Source organism: Phoenix dactylifera, chromosome 2, assembly GCF_051530095.1.
Source record: "Phoenix dactylifera cultivar Ajwa chromosome 2, Ajwa_hap1_PhDact_Kaust_v1.1, whole genome shotgun sequence".
In the NCBI taxonomy this organism is placed as follows: domain Eukaryota; kingdom Viridiplantae; phylum Streptophyta; class Magnoliopsida; order Arecales; family Arecaceae; genus Phoenix; species Phoenix dactylifera.
In genome coordinates this window covers 45,180,566-45,201,490 of record NC_143191.1, presented here as the reverse complement: position 1 = coordinate 45,201,490, position 20,925 = coordinate 45,180,566, and the positions used below count along the sequence as shown (strand labels likewise).

The window sequence follows — 20,925 nt, the reverse complement described above, 5'->3', positions numbered from 1 at the left end:
TGTTGTAAGGTTTGTTGGTAAGCCCGTAAAACCAACATTGTAGGTTGTTGGTAAGCCCGTAAAACCAACGTAGGTTGTTGGTAAGCCCGTAAAACCAACGTAGGTTGTTGGTAAGCCCGTAAAACCAACGTAGGTTGTTGGTAACCCCGTAAAACCAACGTAGGTTGTTGGTAACCCCGTAAAACCAACATAGGTTCTTGGTAAACCCGTAAAACCAATTGTGAAGGTTCGTTGGTGAGCCCGTAAAACCAACATAGGTTCTTGGTGATCCCGGAAAACCAAATTGTAAAGGTTTTGGATTGTGAGCCCGGAAAACAATCCTACTGTAATCCGAGGGGTTATAGTAAAATTCCCAAGGGGACGCTTGGGGAGTGGACGTAGGTGCCTTGGGGTGCACCGAACCACTATATATCGCTGTGTTTGTGTTGTGCTTGTTCTTATGCTTATTCTTGCATTATCTTTCATCTTTACTCTAGTTTAATTCATTCAAGTAATTTATGAAAGCATTCACCGCACTTAATTACGAAAGTTTTTAAAAGCACTAAAATTTAGAAAAACCCAATTCACCCCCCCTCTTGGATTGTCACCTTGGGCAACAAGTGGTATCAGAGCAAGGTGCTCTAATAGTACCCATTGATCTCACAATCAAGAGTTAAAGATCATGACAACCCAAGTGGGATGTTCTATACGAGAGGGACAATTAATTGATAGACCACCTCTATTTAATGGCACAAACTACACTTATTGGAAAGCTAGAATGAGGATATTCATTCAAGCTTCAAACTATGAATTATGGTACATCATTACCAGAGGCCCTCACTCACTCTCTCACACTATTAATGAAAAAGACTTAGCACAATTGAATGCTAATGCTATGAACATACTATATTGTGCTATCCATGAAACTGAATTTAATAAAATCTCTGCATGCTTATCTGCTAAGGAAATCTGGGATACTTTAGAAAATATCTATGACAATATTCAGATTAGCTCACATGTGTTTCAATTACATACTAACAGTGAGCCTGCAGAAAACGATGTTGAATCTCCCAATCCGGAAGAAAGAACAACAAATGAAGAATTCGGTGATGAAAACAAGGATCCATACCCAAACACCGAAAAATTCAAAAGCTTCCTAAAGACAAAGAAGAAGAGGAAGCAAGAAGAAAGGAAGAAAGAGATAAAAAGCAAGAAAGCCTTGACCAAGGAAGAGTCAAGCAAGAAAATGAAAGTGAGGAGCAACAATAATGATACTAGCTCCAAAGAACTACAAGAGGTAACTAACTTATGCTTTATGGCACAAGAAGATAAGGTAAAATCTGAATCTGATTTCACACCTAATGAATTTCAGGAAGAATTCTCTTATGATGAACTATTAAATGCTTTTCATGATTTGTATGGTGAATGTAGAAAATTAGCTACGAAAAATAAAAATCTTAAAAAGATAAATCTGGAAATGTCAGAAGAAAGAAATTCTTCCGCTAAAATGAGAGACAAATTAAACTCTGAGAATGAATGCTTAAGATTAAATTCGGAAGAATTGATTCAGAAAAATCAGAATTTAATTAAAGAAAATCAAAACTTAAGTGAAGAAGTTAACCAATTGAAATCTTTTATTAACAAATTCACTGTAAGTTTAGAAAGATTAAAAACGATGTTTGAAAGCCAACATGCTGTTTTTGATAAATCAAGACTTGGTTGGATTCCTTTGCTCAATAATAAACCCCTAAAGAAAAAGGTTATCAATTCGCCAAGCAAACCATCAAATAAGATAACTTATTTCAAACATAAAAAGATTGGGCATAAAAACTTTACCTATGGTTCTAATACAAGCAAATCAAATGATAAAATTATTACAATTAAACAGATTTGGATTCCAAAAGGAACCATATGCACTAACTCCCAAAGACCCAAGCAAGCTTGGGTACCTAAAATGAAAAACTGAGATTATCTTGCAAATGTGTCAAAGCAGCCCTTGAAACTCATGTGAAACTCTTAATTGGGTGCCATGGCACGTGACTTATAAATAAATGTTATTTCATCATTTGTGAATGTAATTTAAATTGTCATTTTATGTCTTGATATGCTTAACTTTATAAATTCAGTTAGGCTATTGAATATTTATTAAATGCCTTGTATGTATGACAAATCTTATCTACACGATCTTAGCATGAAATTTTCTAGTGCTTGCATGATGATAAGAAAACAATGAATGAATATGTATAACTTTCTCCTTCAAGTTTTCAAAATCTAAATTTTCTCTCTAGTATAAATGATAGATGCTGATTTCATGCCTTCATGTTAAAACTTCATTGAGCATAATCTTTGTATCCATGATTAATATCTTTCTCTAAAATTATCTCAAATTCTACTGATTAATTGTAACATGTCATGCTTAACTTGATCATAAAAATCTTTTAAAGCATGAATATTAATTCTTTTAAACTATCACTCATAAGTCAAAATAAAATCCTAATTGCTCTAAAAGAAGATTGCTCAACTCCCTGAAACATGATTATTAGTGTTGAAAACTAAATCATAATCAAAATTTTTGATAGAAACAACTGTTTAAGATAATTTGATTAAAACTCAACTTGTATATCTTATTGATAATTATCTTAAGCAAATAGAATCTAAGCTAAATTAATTCTGAAAATAAAATTTTTTTTTGACCTTGATGAATCCTTCTATTGCCTCACATGCTTGTCCTTGAACCATTTTACTTAATGAAGTTATCTCTTTAGTTCAAGTGACTTGTGCTTGCTTATATTTAGACAATCTCTTGAGTAAAGTGACTTAATATTCAATTATTGTCATATCTTATGTTGAGTCATCTAGCTAAGAAATATATTGTATGAATGTTTTGTATCTTGAAGAAACTAATGACTTTCCTTCAAGAAAGAAAAAGATTTCATTAATGATACAGGATTTATGAGCAAGAAATTTCAACTTGAAGGACACCTCGATGAAAGATACAATAAACATTCCCTTGCAAACAAAAAAAAAAAAGGAGATTTTCTTCAGCCAAGGGTGTAAAGAATCTAAAAGGTATTTGGCTTGAAGAATGCTAAATGCATTGGTAATCTAAACCCTTCTCTTGTGAGTTAGTTGAGCAAAATTAATAGTCTAAAATTATATGGTAGCATGATTAAATATTTAATTGCTAATCTTCTTGATATCATGCTTCATTCTCATGCTAATGATAATTGTTTCATGGTATGATTAAATTGAAGTTCACTTTTGCCTGTATAATGCATAACCATGAAATACACAAGTTTATGCCTCAAGTTTCAAATTCAAAATAACTTGTGATAAGCTATGAATCATTGGGCATAATGAAAATGCTGTTTGCATGATATATATTTATATGCAGCATATTAGATTAATTCTTTATTCTGCTCTTTCATGTAACTACTTGAAAATAACAAAAAGAGAGAGAGATAAAGAAAAAGAAAATGAACATTGCTCAGAAGAAGTAAAAGCTAAGTAAATACTCCAATCTTAAGTAAAAGCAGCGCAAGCATAATATATTCAGCATATTTGTGAGACTTGTGTGAACATTCTTTTGGAAGGGATAAAATCCGTAATTAATTATATTTGACTAGGGAGAGTTTGGAGTGAATATCTTGTTGCTAAAGAGAACAGTTTAACATTTCTACATTGCTCATTATAGGGATGGTGCCAATGGGGAGGCTAGTGGTAGTACCCGGCACTATTTGACCCAACTATTCGGTGTAGGGCATATTAGGGACGGCACAAGAGGGAGGCTAGTGGTAGTACCTCGTGCCCCTTCCAACTCCACCGGATAGGGAGCAAATAGAATATAGAGCATAGAAAAGTAAAACCGAAAAATAAATGAAGATAATCAAAATGTTCATTGAATGGTTAAAGAAAGAAATTAAAAATTTGGGGAATGAATGATAAATAAATGAAAATATATAAGAAGGTTGTGAAAAATCAAATGAAGTTTCAATCACTTGAAAACACACCTTAAGGATAAAATCAGTGCTAAATTGTATTTAAATAAAAAAAATTTTATTTGAAAAGAATTGATTTTGATCCATGACATGCTTGTTATGTTTTGCATACTTTGAATTATATATTTTCAATATTCAGTTTGAAATGCTTCATGCTTGAATAATTTGATTGAAACATGTTTCTACCAATAGCAAATTTATTTTTCTTTATAACACTCATAATTTGGAATAGGCTTTAACTTTGTATACAAGTTTTTGCTTCACCTTTGACTTCGAAATAACTTGTGCCTCAAAGCCTAATGAAAATTGTTTTACTTGTATTCTATACTCATCAATGATATGCTGGATTTCTCTTGTACTCTCTTGATCAAAAATAAAATTTCTTATTAAATCGGTTCCAATGCTTGAATGTTTGAAAAATTACATAAAGAATTTTTCTAAAAATATTTTTGAAAGAAATTTTAGATTTGTCGTTCATGATCACCTTTGAAATCTGAAAGTTGAATATATTTATAAATAGAAGAAGAAAAGGATAATCTGAATTTGCAAATTAGGCAGAATGAATTGATTATAATTTATCTTTCAACTTGCCTAACATTAGTACATAATGTCCTCCAATTTGTACCAAAATTCAATATGAATTACAAAGATTCTGGATGTGCTCTAATGTTTTTGAAATATGTGTTTTCAATCTTAATGATTTAAGATGAGCTACAATGTGAAGATACATATCTCAAATTACAACTTTGAAAGCCTCCTTGAGAATCTTTATGAAATTCAGAATCTGATTTTGTATAAAAGCTTAAACTCAATATGAATTTCTAGATAAAACTACAGCTTAAGAAAAATAGAATAATTCTGATGCCTTGATTGCTTGCCCCGATACGCATCTGAAACATATCATTTCTTATCTTCAAAGTGTACCAATATTGGTCTGAATGATGTGTCTTTCGATGATCTTGATTGCAAACAAATATTTTTAATATATGATTTTATTTTAATATTGAAAAGATTTATTGTGCTTCATATATTCATTGCTGAAAAACTATGACTAAGAAATTAATACTTTGAATATACACTCCTGCATAATTAAATGCTTCCATCAAAAAAAAAAAAAACTATTTTTAAGAAAAGAGTGAATGATCTTAAGTCTAGAAATATTTCAGCTCACTCAAATGATTCTTAAAAGAAAGAAAATATAAATACTTTTGAAAGAATTTGAGCTTCAAATGAATCATTTTCTGATTAATATTTCAGTACATTTTCTCAAAGATTAAGAGGAAGCATAACTTGTTCTTAAAAGATTAAAAAGAGTGATTGCTATAAATTTTGAATAATTCTAGATCACTCTACATTCTTGATATCATAAAGTTTCAGTTTTATTCACGTTTATCATTAAAATCTGAAATTCAACAAAAGATAAGAATAATTAAAGAAGAATGCATCTTTTAAGGGGGAACTTTAGATATTCAGTATCTTATCCTAAAGTTACTTTAATTTGATGCATACCTTGAATTTTATGGATTAATTAATTAAGAGGGAGAAAGAAAATTTCAGAGGGAGAGATCATATAGAACTTAATCATGTAAATTCACAACTAAAGATAAGAGAAAGAATACTAAATGTAAAGTGGTATTAAACTTTGTGCTTCATTGAATATCTTTTGAAAGTTGAATTTTTATCTGTACTTAATTTGTAAACCACTTGTTTTGAAAACTAAGTGAAAAGGATTCCAGTTGTCTTAGCATTGAAAATTTACTTTGGAATCCACTAATGATCTCTTATTGGCTTGCACTTTAGTGTTTCAATCATGAGCCAATTCATTTTAATTGATTTTGATGCTATGATCTTTAAAGGAGTAAAAGAAAGTCATTAAGAGAGGTTTAAAAGAACTTTCAAAGCCCTGAATTTTATATATCCTACATTGCATAAATTCATGTCTTGGTATCTATGCTCCAATACTTTTATATCATGAAAGAACTTTGAAGTCATTAAGAATTAAGGATTCAACATAATCTTATATTTTTTGAGTATATAAGTTTTGATCTTTATCTGCTCTTATACTATACTCTAAAAATTAATTAGATTGCTCTCATGTTGCTATATACTTAATATATTAAAAAAAAAAGGGAGGATATTGGATTTTCATTCGTGCTTTCTTTGAATATTATTCTTGATACTCCTTGAAATAACTTGAAAAAGATTCCATCTACACTTGATTTCAAAACTATCTTTGGAATCTACATTTAGAGATCACTTCTGGCTTACATTCTAAATATCTCATTCCTAAAGCCAAACACATAGAAATAAGATATCATTTTATTAGGGATCATGTGCAAAATGGAAACATATGAACATATATGCACTGAAAAACAATTAGCCGACATATTCACAAAACCCTTGAGTGAAGATAGATTCTGCACGCTAAGGAGGAAATTAGGCATATGTGATCCGTCTTATTGAAGAGATATAAAAGGAAGCAAGCAATCTCATGATACATTCCTCTCATTTCTAAAAACCTATGAAACATGAGTCAAACTTGTAATCTATAGATTCCTTACTCATGTATCATTGTCCCATAAAGAGTTTATAAGGATTGGAAGCAAGGAAAACATTTTAGAAGCAAAACGGAAGAGAAAAGAAAAATTCTGCACTTGGGTCAACCCAACCCAGAATAGGGTCGACCCAACGTTGAGTCGACCCAAGAAATTTCTTGAGTCGACCCAACATCGGGACCCCACTGTTAAAAGGGGGACCCGTGAGCTATCTAGGGCACTGTTTACCCTTTGTCCTCTTCCGAAAACCCTATTTCCCACTCTCAATTAGAGTCTCCCTAGGCTGATCTTAGCATCTATATTTAGAGCCTAGGCTAGAAATCTAGTTCTCGTATGTATCTTGCCTTTTCTCATATGTATCTTGTTTTTTCCCTTATGAATCTTGTCTTTCCCTTATATCTTTAAATCTTGATTGTGGAACATTGTACTTTTCATCATTTTGAGCATTAATATATAAAAATGTTCCTATTTTGATCAATGAAGTCTGAAGTTTGTTCTTTATTGCATCTTTTCCTATATATATGTTTTTGATGATAACAAAAAGGGGGAGAAGAGAAGGAAAGAGTATATAAAAGAGAAGAGAAGGAAAGAGTATATAAAGGGAGAAGAGGAAGGAGTATATAAAGGAGAAGAGAAGGAAAGAGTATATAAAAGAGAAGAGAAGGAAAGATAGAGTATATAAAGGGAGAAAGAGTGTATAAAGGGAGAAGAAAAGAGTATATAAAGGGGGAGACGAAAAGATAGAGTATTCACTCTAAGAAAAGAAAGAGTATTTCATTTGAGAAGAAAGAGTATTACTTTTGTGAGAAAGAGTGAGTAAAGAAATTATGTAAAGAAAAGAGAAATAAATGGGCAAACAAATTGAAAATCATATAAGAAAGCTTATACATCTAAGGGGGAGCAATTTGTAACAATGAAATTGACTAAATCAAAAATTTCCATCAAAGTTCAGAATTTGGCACATATAAATTCAGAATTTGGCACGCACCTCTCGCACCCCAATACATAACCTGAAACTCAGAGTTTATCTCCAATTTTTGAAGTTTCATTGCTAATGAATTATAAATGAAAGGGGGAGCAATTCAAAAAGTCAAATTGGCAATATTTGAATGATACAGGGGGAGATTTCACAAGTATATATGAAAAGCTGAAATTCAGCAATTTAATCCCTTTTATAAACTGATTTTAAAGACAAGTATCAATAGACTTATACTCTTTATTTTGTAATCATCAAAAAGGGGGAGATTGAGGATGATAGTGTTATTTTGATGATTAACAAGCAATTATCTAGAGTATGCTATAAGTTAAATTGATACTTCATTTATAAGTTCATTACTCTCAGTATATTTGGTTAATTGAAAATAGATACATGACCTTGTTCATTTGAATGAATCTAACCTTGAGAATGCAGCAAAGTGTGGATTGAGTCGACCCAAAGGATGATTAGATCGACCCCGGCACATCAAGAAATCATTTGGCACACTTCTGCAAAAATGGCACAGATGAACAGTGAGTTGGGTCGACCCAAGGAAAGCATGAGTCGACCCAAACATCAAGATCCTCAAACAACTCAGAAAATGGTTCTCTGGATTTACTGAGAGGGTCGACCCAAGAAGAAGTTGAGTCGACCCAAGTAAACCTTGAGTCGACCCAAAGAAAGGTTGAGTCGACCCAAATGAAGAAAGGCTGAAATTCAAGATTCTGAATTTTCTGAAAGTTGGGTCGACCCAAGAAAAGTTTGAGCTGACCCAAGGTTGAGTCGACCCAAGAAAAGTTTGAGCTGACCCAAGGTTGAGTCGACCCAAAGAAAGGTTGGGTCGACCCAAGGGAAGGAAGGCTGAATTTCAAGTTTCTGTGTTTTCTGAGAGGGTCGACCCAAGGAATGTTTGAGTCGACCCAAGTGAAGGTTGGGTCGACCCAAGGACAGGTTGAGCCGACCCAAACACGGGCTGAACATAACGGCTAGTTGTGCAGAAATGCTTTTTGGACTCCCAACGGCTATAAACGGCTAGTTTCTTCAATCCAACGATCAGAAAGGACTATTTGGAGGTTGGAGAAGTATTTAAGAGGGAGTATTCATCAGAGGAAGCAAGCTTTGGGGAAAATACATCAAGTGCATTCAAGAGAGAACCCTAGCAAGACAAGCTTCATCAAGAGCTTCATTCAAGAATCAAAGAAAGGGATTGAGCAGATTCAAAGAGGCATTAAGAGCTCCTTCCCCCATTGAAGAGTGAAGCTTCCTTGACAAAGAAGAGAGAAGCCACTTCAAAGCGATAAATATTTTCTAACTCTTCTTTGTAGTTTATATTGTTTTATATGCTCATTTAGGAGTTTGAATCTTTCTTTTTGTTTGTCAAACTACTTGTTGTAAGGTTTGTTGGTAAGCCCGTAAAACCAACATTGTAGGTTGTTGGTAAGCCCGTAAAACCAACGTAGGTTGTTGGTAAGCCCGTAAAACCAACGTAGGTTGTTGGTAAGCCCGTAAAACCAACGTAGGTTGTTGGTAACCCCGTAAAACCAACATAGGTTCTTGGTAAACCCGTAAAACCAATTGTGAAGGTTCGTTGGTGAGCCCGTAAAACCAACATAGGTTCTTGGTGATCCCGGAAAACCAAATTGTAAAGGTTTTGGATTGTGAGCCCGGAAAACAATCCTACTGTAATCCGAGGGGTTATAGTAAAATTCCCAAGGGGACGCTTGGGGAGTGGACGTAGGTGCCTTGGGGTGCACCGAACCACTATATATCGCTGTGTTTGTGTTGTGCTTGTTCTTATGCTTATTCTTGCATTATCTTTCATCTTTACTCTAGTTTAATTCATTCAAGTAATTTATGAAAGCATTCACCGCACTTAATTACGAAAGTTTTTAAAAGCACTAAAATTTAGAAAAACCCAATTCACCCCCCCTCTTGGATTGTCACCTTGGGCAACACTTCCTAATATCATTGTCATCCCAATCTTTTTCAAGTTTGGGTATGGTGACACCCTCTACAAAAATTGATGGGATGTATGGTCCATTAAGTATGGTGGTCGAAATCTCATAGTCTTGAGCTTGGATAAATATCCTCATCCTAGCCTTCCAATAGGAGTAGTCGGTTCCATTGAAGAATGGAGGTCTATGGGTGGACTGCCCCTCAATGTGAGAAGATCCAAATGGGGTTGTCATTTTGATCTTTTACTCTTTTGGTAGAAGAGTTCCTGCTCTGATACCACTTGTTGCCCAAGAAGACAACCCAAGAGGGAGGGTGAATTGGGTTTTAAGTAATAATTGCAAATTAAAACTTAATGAGTAACTAATTAAACCTTATTGCTAGTGGATTAATTAGTTTACTATATGCAGTGGATGAAGAGAATGGGAGAGACAATTAAACAATCACAAACACAAGAGATTTTATAGTGGTTCGGAGCTAACCCTTGCCCCTACGTCCACTCCCCAAGCTTCACTTGGGAGTTCACTATAATCCCTCGGATTACAGCCAGTTGTTTTACAAGTTCACAACCCAACTTGTTGTTTTACGAGATCACAACGAACTCGGTCGGTTTTCACAGGCTCACCGACTAGAACCAGCCGATTGTTTTTCCGGGATCACAATCGAACCTTTACACGTTGGTTTTACCCTCGGCTCACCAACCAACCTCTACACCCTTGATTCAATCCCCTGATTGAATCAAGTAACAAGAAAACAGTTTGTAAAGAGTACAGAAAAAGCTTCTTCAAAAGCAAATATGAACAATATAAATAATGAAGAGTTAGAAGCTCTCAAACAGATTTTTAGATGTGAGGAAAGGGGCTTCTCGAACTCTGCAATCTCCTCTTGAGTGGGAAGAAGATTTGCTATCAGATGAGGAGCCTTGAATGGGAGGAAGACGTTTGGAGGATGGACTTCAATGCACTTCTTCCTTCTTTCTCTTGTATTTACTCTAGAGAGGCTTTGGTAGGAGGAAATCCCTTTTGCTTTGAATGGAGTCTCTTACTTGTTGTCTATTACTGTTTACTCTGGCTATTTAAGCAATCCCCATCGAAAACTAGCCGTTAGACACACTTTTAGAGCCGTTTTGTACAGTCTGCAACTCCTGACAAAGTGTCCGTTGGGATCGGAGTCGACTCGCTCGATCTGGAGTCGACTCAGCTGTTGCTGGAGTCGACTCATGCTTTACGGGAGACGACTCGCCCACCGTTCAAAATTTGAAATAAAGTACTGTCCCGTTCTGGAGTCGACTCGGCCAAACTTGGAGTCGACTCGCCAATGTCCGGAGATGACTCGGCCCTCCGGAGACGACTCGTTCTCAGGGTTCCAGAGATCTGTTTTTCTTCATTTCTTTCTCGAGTCGACTCGGATAATCTTGGAGTCGACTCGGCTCTCAGAGCCCGAAAATTGATCCTCTGTGTTTGGAGTTGAACTGCCTCGGAGTCGACTCGCACTTTGTTGGAGTCGACTTGACTCTCAGAGTCCGAAAACTGTTTCTCTGTGTTTTGAGTTGAACTGCCTCGGAGTCGACTCGCACTTTGTTGGAGTCGACTCGGCTCTCAGAATCCGAAAACTGATCCTCTGTGTTTTGGCTTGAACTGCCTTCTAGTCTTGCTTTCCTCTGAGAGTCGACTCGTACTTAACTAGGAGTCGACTCGCCAAACTTCGAAGTCGACTCGTAACCTTAGTCGACTCGGCTGCAGGGTCTGAAATACATTGTTCTGTCTTTCTTCTGTTACCCTTTGGAGTCGACTCGGAAACGTCGGGAGTCGACTCGGCAACCATCGGAGTCGACTCGAACCCTTCTGGAGTCAACTCGCTGACAGCGTCTGAAAAACAACTTTCTGTCAGTTCTCAGTCGGAGTCGACTCATAGTGTGCCGGAGTCGACTCGAGCATGTGCCAGAACTTCTGAAACACTTGGAGTCGACTCGTAACCTTCTGGAGTTGACTCGAGCTTCAGACTTTGGTTCAAACTGAGTTCCATACTTAGCCAAAGTGTATTGAACCAAAGCTAGAGACACTTAAATATAAATTTACAAATATTTGGCTGAAACACTAGATTGAATTCATCAGTATAACATAAGATATACTCAAATGCTTTGATCTCATCAAAATCAAATAGGGTTATAATCAATCACTCCACAACATGCTTATAAGATATAACACTAAAAACAAAAGCCCTAGTGCAAGGAATAACTTGTTGAAATGTGATCATAGATTCATTTATCTGTCAGAAAAACCAAACAACAGCCTGCAAGTTTTGCAAAAAAAGGGTACTACTTACAAGAAGACAGCATGATGAAAATTGTACCATAAAAGGGACTGCATGATAACACTTCACAATAAAAGATTACTTTTTTAAGCTTATTAATTTCATGCATGCAACATTATCTTAGGAGTTCATATAATGTATATTACTGCTTTTGCTATTAGTTACTTGTGTAATGGAAAGTTTAATATGCATCTAGATTACAAAAGAGATGTGCCCTTAAGATGGATAAGCATAGTAACAAAGGTCAAAAGATTCCATGGATGACATGGAAATGATAGGAACTAAGAAGGGAAAAAATTCTTAACAATGAATGGTTTATGTGATAGATGGTTGTGAGTTGTTACCATATAGTCCTCGAGCATATGATTTATATACAGCATACAAGTAGCAGGTTTCGACCCAAGCTATTCCTATTTCCAAGCCAGTTTCCTTTTCTCTTTGCCTAGTGATTTTTTTCTCCTTTTTTTATATCATCTACTATTCTTTGTTCATGACCTCCTCACAACAACAACATAGATTCCCAAATGCCTGCTTCCTGTTATACAATCATATTGCACCCTGCTTCTCCTTACCAGCATTTCAAAATTTTTAATGAGCAACCCAGTAAAATTATTCGATATAAGAATTTCTCTCCATTATCTAATTTAATCCTTCCAAATCCTGCCTACTAGTACTTAAAAATTCATGGTTCTGACTTTTGTTATTTTACTACTCAGAAAGGGATGTCTTACATTCCTCGAGATTGTCTCTTTGCATCATTCATTTCTCTACTTAGAATTATCCACTCTAAATTACATGCAGTCTCTCCAACTATAAATTTAGTAAGCACAGATGATTTTGAACCCATCTATTAAAAACAATAGTCAAGTAAGATTTGGACACTTTCTACCGAAAAGGCTAATTGATTTACTTGCTGTTCAGTTTAAGATACCAGCATGATAACTATCACTAGAAAAAACTATTGATCATGGCTCTAACAAACCACATTTCAAGGCATGTACCTGGTTAAAATCACCAGTATGGTAGAGCACCACAGCCAAAAGACTATATGCTCCTGCTGTCATTCGGTGATAAGGACCACAGACTGCCACAAGTTTTGAAAGCGCCTTCAAGATCAAAATTTTAAAAGATCACATTAGGATTTTTTTTTAGTGAAAAAAGCAAAGCTATTTGTGTGTGTGTGGGGGGGGGGGGGGGGGGGGGAGGGAGGGGAGGGATGGGGGAAGCATGATGAAATCACAGGAAAAAAAATGTTTTTATACCTTGGTGCCATAGTTAACAGCATCCTCTAGTTTTCCTTTGTCCAAGGATGTCTTTGATGATTCCAACAGAGTGCGTCCATCTGCAGATGAACATGCGACATACTGCCATTCAAAATAACAAGTGTCACAGGTTCTAATAATCAAGTCAAACTTGTCTCCTAGGAATAAAGCATGTTCTTACTTTGTATACAGGAACCATGCTGATGATATCTGACCTCCTGAAAGGATATGGGCTATCCATATCATAGTCTCTAGGAATAAGTTCAAGTCCCACCTGCATTGATAAAGTTCCACTACATCTTACAAATGATAAAAAGGTTTAGGACCTTAGGTGACTAAACAATACTATGAAGTAAACAACAGAACTTAGGTATCCCACCTTGTGGCAAAGCCCACGTAGAACGGCATACTTCCTTAAATCATGACAACTTTCATCTTTCCATCTCCATCCAAATCTCTTCAGTAAAAAGATTTCCAACCACTTTTGCTTCAGATTATCATCAGTAGCTAAGTTAGTATCTACATTTTCTGCTGACAAGGATCCCAGCAAAATGTTCAAACATGAGGCCGCAGCTCCAGCCATGTCAGTTATATCATCAACTGCTGCAATAACTGCCTGCAGTATATGCTTAAATGCTCGAACCACCATCTCATGTATACAAAGGGACTGTACATGAGGAAGTTTGTCAGCAAGTTCAACCTGTAAGAAGGGCAGGAAAACATAGAGAGAAAAAAGGCTTCAGCAAGTTTTTTTTTTCAGTTACTATTGTTACTATACATGATGGCCAGGAATAAATTGCTTAATAGTATTTGATAAGCCGTTAAAAATACATATAATAATAAAATATTTACCACACATCCTAATGAACACATCTGCAGACCCCTGGTATGCATAAAATCTGTCAATGTCCTCCCATCAACAGGAGAAAGTTCAAGTGAACCAAAATCTGCTACCTGAGGAATAATGCAGCACGGTGTTAAGGCTTTTGGCTGTAAAATTACCAATCCACAAAAAGGAAACATCAGCAAGAACAGCTGGCCAAGCTTACCAACTTTGGTAATGCAGTATCCTCATAATACTTATGTGCCATCTCAATCAACTCATCAGGTGACTGTCAAAAATGATTAAATGAGACAAAGATTAAGTCCTGCTGCTATATTTAACAATAGATAATAAACTTGTAAAGTCCAGATTCAACTATATTTAACAATAGATAATAAACTTGCAAAGTCCAGATTCACTTGGTGTCATGCATCTGGTGCCAAAATCATTAATTGTCAGAATTGGCGGACTAGATAGGTAGCTAGACAGAAAATAATTTCCAGGGAAGCAAAGTGCCTACAATATTTCATTAGTAGTAGCCAAAATATGTAAATGGATTTAATGATATGCCAAACCCCCAAACTAAGCATTTCAGACAAGTGATGATCAGTATGTGCAACAGCGACATTGTGACTAACCCCAAAGAAATATGACAAAACTAAACAAACAAAAAATCAATTTGTAAATATGAAATGATACATATAAATAAGACAAAAAGCAATCAATTATTGGGTCCGATGACTTGCTCAACCAGTTAAGTGCTGTTCAGTGCAAGCAGAATTTATATTAACAGCAGGAGCAGCGCAAACCTTAAGATGAAGACCAGTATCAGATTCTTTCAGGCGCAAGAATGCAGCTTCAGGAAGCAATTTCTGCAGCATAATTTCCCTTTTCTCCTTTGAATTGGCACTGCCTGCCACCTCTGTCTTGTTTGCAATGACACCACTATATGCAGAGTTTTCCTTTGCAAGATCGATCTTGCAACCCTTCTCATCTATCTTCTTCTTAATCTCTTTTAGCTGACCAAATTGTTTCCCAAGACCCTTTACGGTTGGCTCAACTTTGGTGTCTTCACTTTTCTTCGACTCAACTTTCCCAGAAGCCTGGTTCTGTAAATGTTGCACCCAACAGGCTCCAAGCTCCCATCTGATCGACTTTCTCTGCTTTGTTTCCTCTCCTTGCAACTTCATCAGACTATCTGCTAGTACTTTTCGTACCAAGGACCTAGCAGATTGTAAATCTTCAAATTCCATACATTGCAAGCGCTGGGCTCCACCGCATGATTGAGCAGATGAATTGTGCAATAGAATTCTCAAGCTGAAAGGTAGACAGGAAACATCCCATTATTATCTTGCCAATTAGCAACCAATAGGTTGATCACCAATCAAAACAGCCTAAAATTAAACACTTATATATGCAACCAAATTAACATGAAACAAATATAAACAACCCATTTAGAAATGTTTATTCTACATAGACCTCAAATTCTCTCACAAAATTACCTATTGACGTTTAAAGCATTGCTACCTCCCTCAGGCGGATCTTCAATATCAATGTCTGACTGTGTTACAGTATTTCCAGCCAAGCCAGCTTCAACTGGAACCTGGACGATGGCAGTATATCCACAATGTCGAACAACAACTACACCAAGAGTAGCAGTATCCTGCAGGTCACCATATTTCTTCAGCACTTAACTAGCAATCCCATCATTGGTTACAAAGAAGAATCACCTAAGTAAAATCAGGGGTGTAATTTTATTAGGGAAAGGCAATGCTTACATTAACTGTTGCACTCTCATCAGCAGTGATTCCCTTAAGTAGATTTCTTTGAGCAAGCTCCTTAGGAGACATTCCTGGAATCTGACTCCCATCCAATTTAGCATCCAACTTAGCACTTGCATCAGCTTTATCTCTCATAACTGTAATTTTTAAATCCCCAATTTGTTCCCTGTGCAAAATTGCATCAGTAGGACCATTTGGCATTGTGTTCAAATGTTCATGGCTGATAACAAGTTGCTGAATAGCTCCAACAGCTTTGAGGACAGCAACATCAACAAATAGGCTGTGAAGAAGGAAGGCCTTCCTGTCTCGGATTTGTCTCTCTTCAGCTGTTTTGCAGGGCATGACAGCTAGCATTGAAAATTCCTTTGCCCATTGCCTTTGCTCATGCTTCCCATCTCTTCCCTGACCTCCACCATTTCCGCCCCAAGTTTCATCCTCTGTTGGAAGAAGGGGAAAAATTGATGGAGAATCTGCAACGATGGGAGGAACCACCCATGTGTTTGCTCGGAATCCATAAGGAAGATTCCCAAACTGGAACAAAATGAATACAGATAGACCATAAAGTAAATATAGAAATATAACATGTTACAATTAATTCTAGATTTAGATGTTTTAAAAAAAGGGTCATATGAGAAGAAAATTGATGAGAGTAAAATAGCTAGCACGAACTGAAACATGTTGAGTCGGGTCCTCCTTTTTGATTTATTTTTCTTGAAGGCAGCCTACTCTCATTGATTAATGGTATGAAGAAAGAACCATTATATTTTTTATTTGGGTGAAAATTTAAAGTGTATTGCTAATCGCAAGAAATTATTTTATTTTGTTTACATCAACAAATAATTTTCTACTACATCAGAAGAGAGCAATTATCTTATTTATTCACTAATGAAGAAACCAAATGAACTATGAAGGACTAAGAGAGATATCTAATGGGAGGACTTGTAGAGAAGAATCAAGAAATATAAGTTGATCATGTTAGTGAACTTCAGAAAAGCTGAAAGGAAGCTTGCTAAAAGTTTTGGTGAATTAAGCAACAAAGCAATAATGCCTCCAATGTCAATTGCAAAATACTAATACTCAAGGAATATGGCCTGTGGAAAGTTGATTGATTAATGGTGAAAATTTAATTTAGACTGATAAGGAATGCATACCATAATATCACTTCAATGAAACGATGACTGAAAAAATTCAGTGATATTTCCGCATATATTTTGAAAGAGAAGACATTAAATAAGACGGGCATAATTTCTTGATCTCCATCAGAACCAACAAAATATAACTCAATATGTCAATTGGTCAGAGGGGCTCTATCTACGAGTGCAAAAGTGAAAACACTAAACTATTTGCTCAAAGAATAAGTAGTTAAAGCGCACCTTATTGTGCTCAATAAAAGCTTTCATGAGGGACTTGTACGCCTGCAATAGCCAAGGATTCTTGATCAAACAAAACGTTTTATATGCAAAAAAGAAGGGAGAGAAAGGGGGATCTCATGAAGGTAGGATATGAAGGAAAGATCTAAAATTTTACTTACACCATCAAAGACGCGGCTAATTTGCTGCAACAGACCCACCAACGAATGGCTGAGGAGCGCCCTTTTCCCAGCCGGGTAGAACCCTTTCTGAGATGCCACGATCGTCACTGGCTTCCCATTGCAAATCCTCACCTGCTCATCAATTCCCAACTCCCACTAGTTAATTAAGACAACGGAAAAATTGGAATTCAACGCTTATTTGTTAAATTTCCACCGTGCAAGATCCCATCTTTCTTGAAGTAAGAAAGGAACCCACATCAATCTGAAAGAAGTCATCCTCCCTCTTGTCGTCCAAGAACGGTCGCGATGACTTCCTAATGTCTGAAACGAATTACAAAAAAAAAAAAAAAAATCACAAGATCCAATTTTTCTTTATGAAAACTGAATAAAAAACGCGAAATAAAAGGAAAAAAAAAAAAGGCGAGTGACCAACATTGGAGCGGCGGTGTGAGGTGGGAGAAGGAGAAGAAGTCGTAGAACTGGCTGAGCTTGGGCGGAGGGTACATTAGCTCATCCTTGTGATTCCCACAGGGACTGGCGGTGGCAGTACTGGTGGTGGTGGGGGAACCTGGCTTCTTGCTCCCAGTCTTCGACTTCGGAGGGGGCTCGGCTGTTACGGACTCGATGGAGGCCTCGGACGCCTTCGGGGGGGAGCTGGGCTGAGGCGGAGCACCAGACCGCGATCCACCCTTGCCGCCGCCTCCAGGCGGTGCCGCCGTCGATCCAGCATTCTTCGCCGGAGGCGCGACGAAGGCGGTGGTGCAAGCGACGATGTCCAGCAGTCGGCGGACGTGGCCAACGGCGAGCTCCTCCGTGTAGTCCTCTACAATAAAAGAGCGGACGCGTCGTTTAGCCGCGAAGTCCCGGTAAAATAACTCGCAAGAATTATATCGGTTCTTTGGACAGATCAAGAACCGTCCTTTTTTTTTTCAGGAAAGGGAACAAGGGAACGTCATTAAATAGTTCCTCCAGTTCGGCGATCAATGCCGGTTAAGTCCGCCATCATTAAATGAAGGGTTATGATCAGTTCTTTCCTGAAGGCAAGTCTACTTATTAATGATGCGGACGGGTGTACTTAAGTGGGATGCGGTCATGTTACCTTCGACGATGCTGAGTTGGCAGGGCTTGAGGGAGACGATATCCACCGTGTCTTTCAATCTGGCTCCTCGCACCTGTTAAAGTACACAACTGGTGAACGTTAGAAAATCTTTTTGTTAATTATTTGTTTGGTAAATCGAGACGAGGTTTTAAAGTACTCGTTCCCCCGACGGGCTCGACACTATAATAATGATCGACTAAACGCCAACCGTCCGATCCTTATAAGTGTGGTAGCGCGCACGAATCAACAGAAGCGTTGGTAACGTGGGAAAATAAATAATAGTGCGTTAATACAAGCTTGCTTATATACAAGCGTCCATATAATATTTTTATGCGGAAACAAACTCGCATAGAGAATTATATGCGGACATTTGCACGGAACGATTGGTTACCTTCCTATTTCCTGGCGCTGGGATAATGCAGCACCATACAACCCCGTATGCGGAACTACGCACGAAATTTCTATGCACATGTAAATCCGCGTAGAAAATTAATGCGGACGTCAGCACGTAATGTCCCAGCGGGTTTTTTTGGTTTTTTCGTAGAATTCCGAGTGGGTTTCGTCGGTACAGAAATATATAATGCGTAAAGATAAATGCCGCATACTGGCGCAAAAACTTTTGTTCCGACGCAATTCCGCATAAAGAAATCTATGACAGCGACCGTGTTTGAAATTTGAAACGGTTTCGTACCTCGTGGGAGAGGGAATAGTTGGTGAGGTGGCATGTATCCACGTGTACGGCCAGAAGCTTACGGACGTCCAAAATCTTATCCGTTGATATCCCCTGCGTGTCTCGCAGAAGTCAGATGGAGCTGAGGAACCTCATAATCTTATCTTGATCCACAGGCGCACACAGAGCTAACCTGCGCACAGTGGCTTCTTAAAAATGAGAGGTGCGAAAACTATTCCCGTTACCTTGAGGGCCAACTGGGCGTAGTCCGGCGTCTCAACGATGACGTCGATAACGGTCGGCAACACTGCAAGTTTCCACAAATACAAATCCTCTCTAAATCCTTGGATAGATTTGGAGAGAGAAATAGACATTAATTTGGAAAGAGAGAGAGAGAGAGAGAGAGAGAGAGATTGGGGGACCTTTTTCTTCTTTTTTCTTCTTGTCACCCTTGGCCTTGTGAGGCTTCGCTTTCCCAGCCTTGGGAGACATCGAGCACCAGAGAATCGCACTCAGAGATAACAAAAACCACCTTCCTCCTCTCTGCAAGGATTATTATTTGAATTCAAAATGCTATAAGATTTCTCCTAAGATGCATATATATAGTAGAACTATATGGGATTGGACAGAGTGATTAAAGGGGAGGAAAGAAAAGGCACAAGCTTTAATTAATTCGTACAAAATGGGGAATGGAATGAGAGAAAAAGAGAGAGAGCTCTCTCAAGAAGAAAGCAATGCGAAGGAAAAAGAAAAAGAGAAGTAGAAGAAGAGAGAAAGTGAGAGAGGGGAAGAGAAGAGAGAATATTGGAATGGATTTTGGATGTGGTGGGAGAGAGATAGGTGAAGGGAAGGTATAGGGTATAGAGGTGATGAGGAGAAGGGATAGGGGATAAGGTTTTATGGGTCTACTCTCTCCCATCGGCTTAAGACTTGGAGACAGAGAAGGTGAAGGCGTGTGGGAGGGTAAGGGATTTGAGGCTCTCGTTTATGGACAGGGACGATCCTCATCACCAAATCTCTCCCTTTGAATCCAACCCCCTCCTATCTTCGCCTTCTCTCGTGCCTCACCCTATCCTTTTTGAGTCCAATCCATTCCCCCACACTTTTGACTGCATGGGTTTGAGTTGTTCTTTGGAGTCTTCTTATAGTTATCCGTGATAAACGAGTCTGATAAGCTTGGAATGGTCCATTAGCAAGCTGCAAGAATGTTTTTCTTTCCCTTTACTTTGAGCTCTTTTACTATGATGGTTTCACTGTGATAACTACTTGTTTAGATGTAGTTTGGATGGTGCAGGAGGATGTTGGGTGGCCTACATGCATGCAACCATGTTTCAATTTTTACCTTATCGTGTCAAGCAACTGCTAAAGAGTCTTCTGTCTCTATGAATGTAATGATTACAAAAGGAATGCTTTAATAATCCCAAGCAACAACTCATTGTTCTTTGATACTAAAATTTATACTTATGCATTCAGATCTAACAACATCATTTGATAAGCAGTTGAAAGGGTTAAAAAAAAATCGAATTACGATAAGATTACAATGCAATTCAGTTTCAATTCTCATGTCCTTCGACATATTGAGAGTGTTTTGAACTGCAAAGATTGCTAAACTGGATTTGTAGATAATGTAATAATGATGATTTTCCACTTTCCCAAGTAGTGAGATTGTTTTTCAAGTACAAAAGCATATTCCGTAATTTGTTATGTACACTTTGAAATAATATAAGAGAAAAAAAATGACACTATTTCTGGCCTCCATAATGCTTTGCTGCATGGTTGGAAGTGATGCAAAAAGGCACTTGTAGTTTTGATTGACAGTTGAATGAGAATTTCTTAACTAGTTTTTTGATTGATCAATTAAATATACATTTAAAGAGAAAACTTTATATAATATCTGACGGGATAATTAAAGACATATGAGAGACTAATGAGCCAATAGACTTCAGTTTATTTGGGATTCATTTGGTTTGCAAAAAAAAAAAAAA

At 37.0% G+C, this 20,925-nt stretch overlaps 1 protein-coding gene across 4 annotated transcripts in view; it reads right to left on the bottom strand.

Annotated features, from left to right (window-relative positions):
- Positions 1 to 20,048, bottom strand: part of LOC103707420 (Tetratricopeptide repeat (TPR)-like superfamily protein) — a 39,760-nt gene extending 19,712 nt beyond the window's left edge. For 3 of the 4 annotated variants that reach the window (XR_016399484.1, XR_016399485.1, XM_088716628.2), the window contains exons 1-17: positions 19,363 to 20,048; positions 19,186 to 19,247; positions 18,962 to 19,054; positions 18,271 to 18,343; positions 17,605 to 17,994; positions 17,386 to 17,492; positions 17,172 to 17,303; positions 17,014 to 17,055; positions 15,638 to 16,171; positions 15,362 to 15,522; positions 14,669 to 15,176; positions 14,086 to 14,148; positions 13,889 to 13,990; positions 13,416 to 13,736; positions 13,218 to 13,310; positions 13,037 to 13,138; positions 12,776 to 12,880 (exon numbers count right to left, since the gene is read on the bottom strand). Coding sequence is in view for 2 of the 4 variants with exons in the window: in XM_088716628.2 (XP_088572754.2) it covers positions 12,776 to 12,880; positions 13,037 to 13,138; positions 13,218 to 13,310; positions 13,416 to 13,736; positions 13,889 to 13,990; positions 14,086 to 14,148; positions 14,669 to 15,176; positions 15,362 to 15,522; positions 15,638 to 16,171; positions 17,014 to 17,055; positions 17,172 to 17,303; positions 17,386 to 17,492; positions 17,605 to 17,994; positions 18,271 to 18,343; positions 18,962 to 19,054; positions 19,186 to 19,247; positions 19,363 to 19,432 (2,958 nt within the window). In the remaining 2 variants the exon portion in view is untranslated. The remainder of the gene's footprint in view (positions 1 to 12,775; positions 12,881 to 13,036; positions 13,139 to 13,217; positions 13,311 to 13,415; positions 13,737 to 13,888; positions 13,991 to 14,085; positions 14,149 to 14,668; positions 15,177 to 15,361; positions 15,523 to 15,637; positions 16,172 to 17,013; positions 17,056 to 17,171; positions 17,304 to 17,385; positions 17,493 to 17,604; positions 17,995 to 18,270; positions 18,344 to 18,961; positions 19,055 to 19,185; positions 19,248 to 19,362) is intronic. The other variant, XM_008791897.6, reaches the window with a different exon arrangement.
- Positions 20,049 to 20,925: the final 877 nt, after the last annotated feature.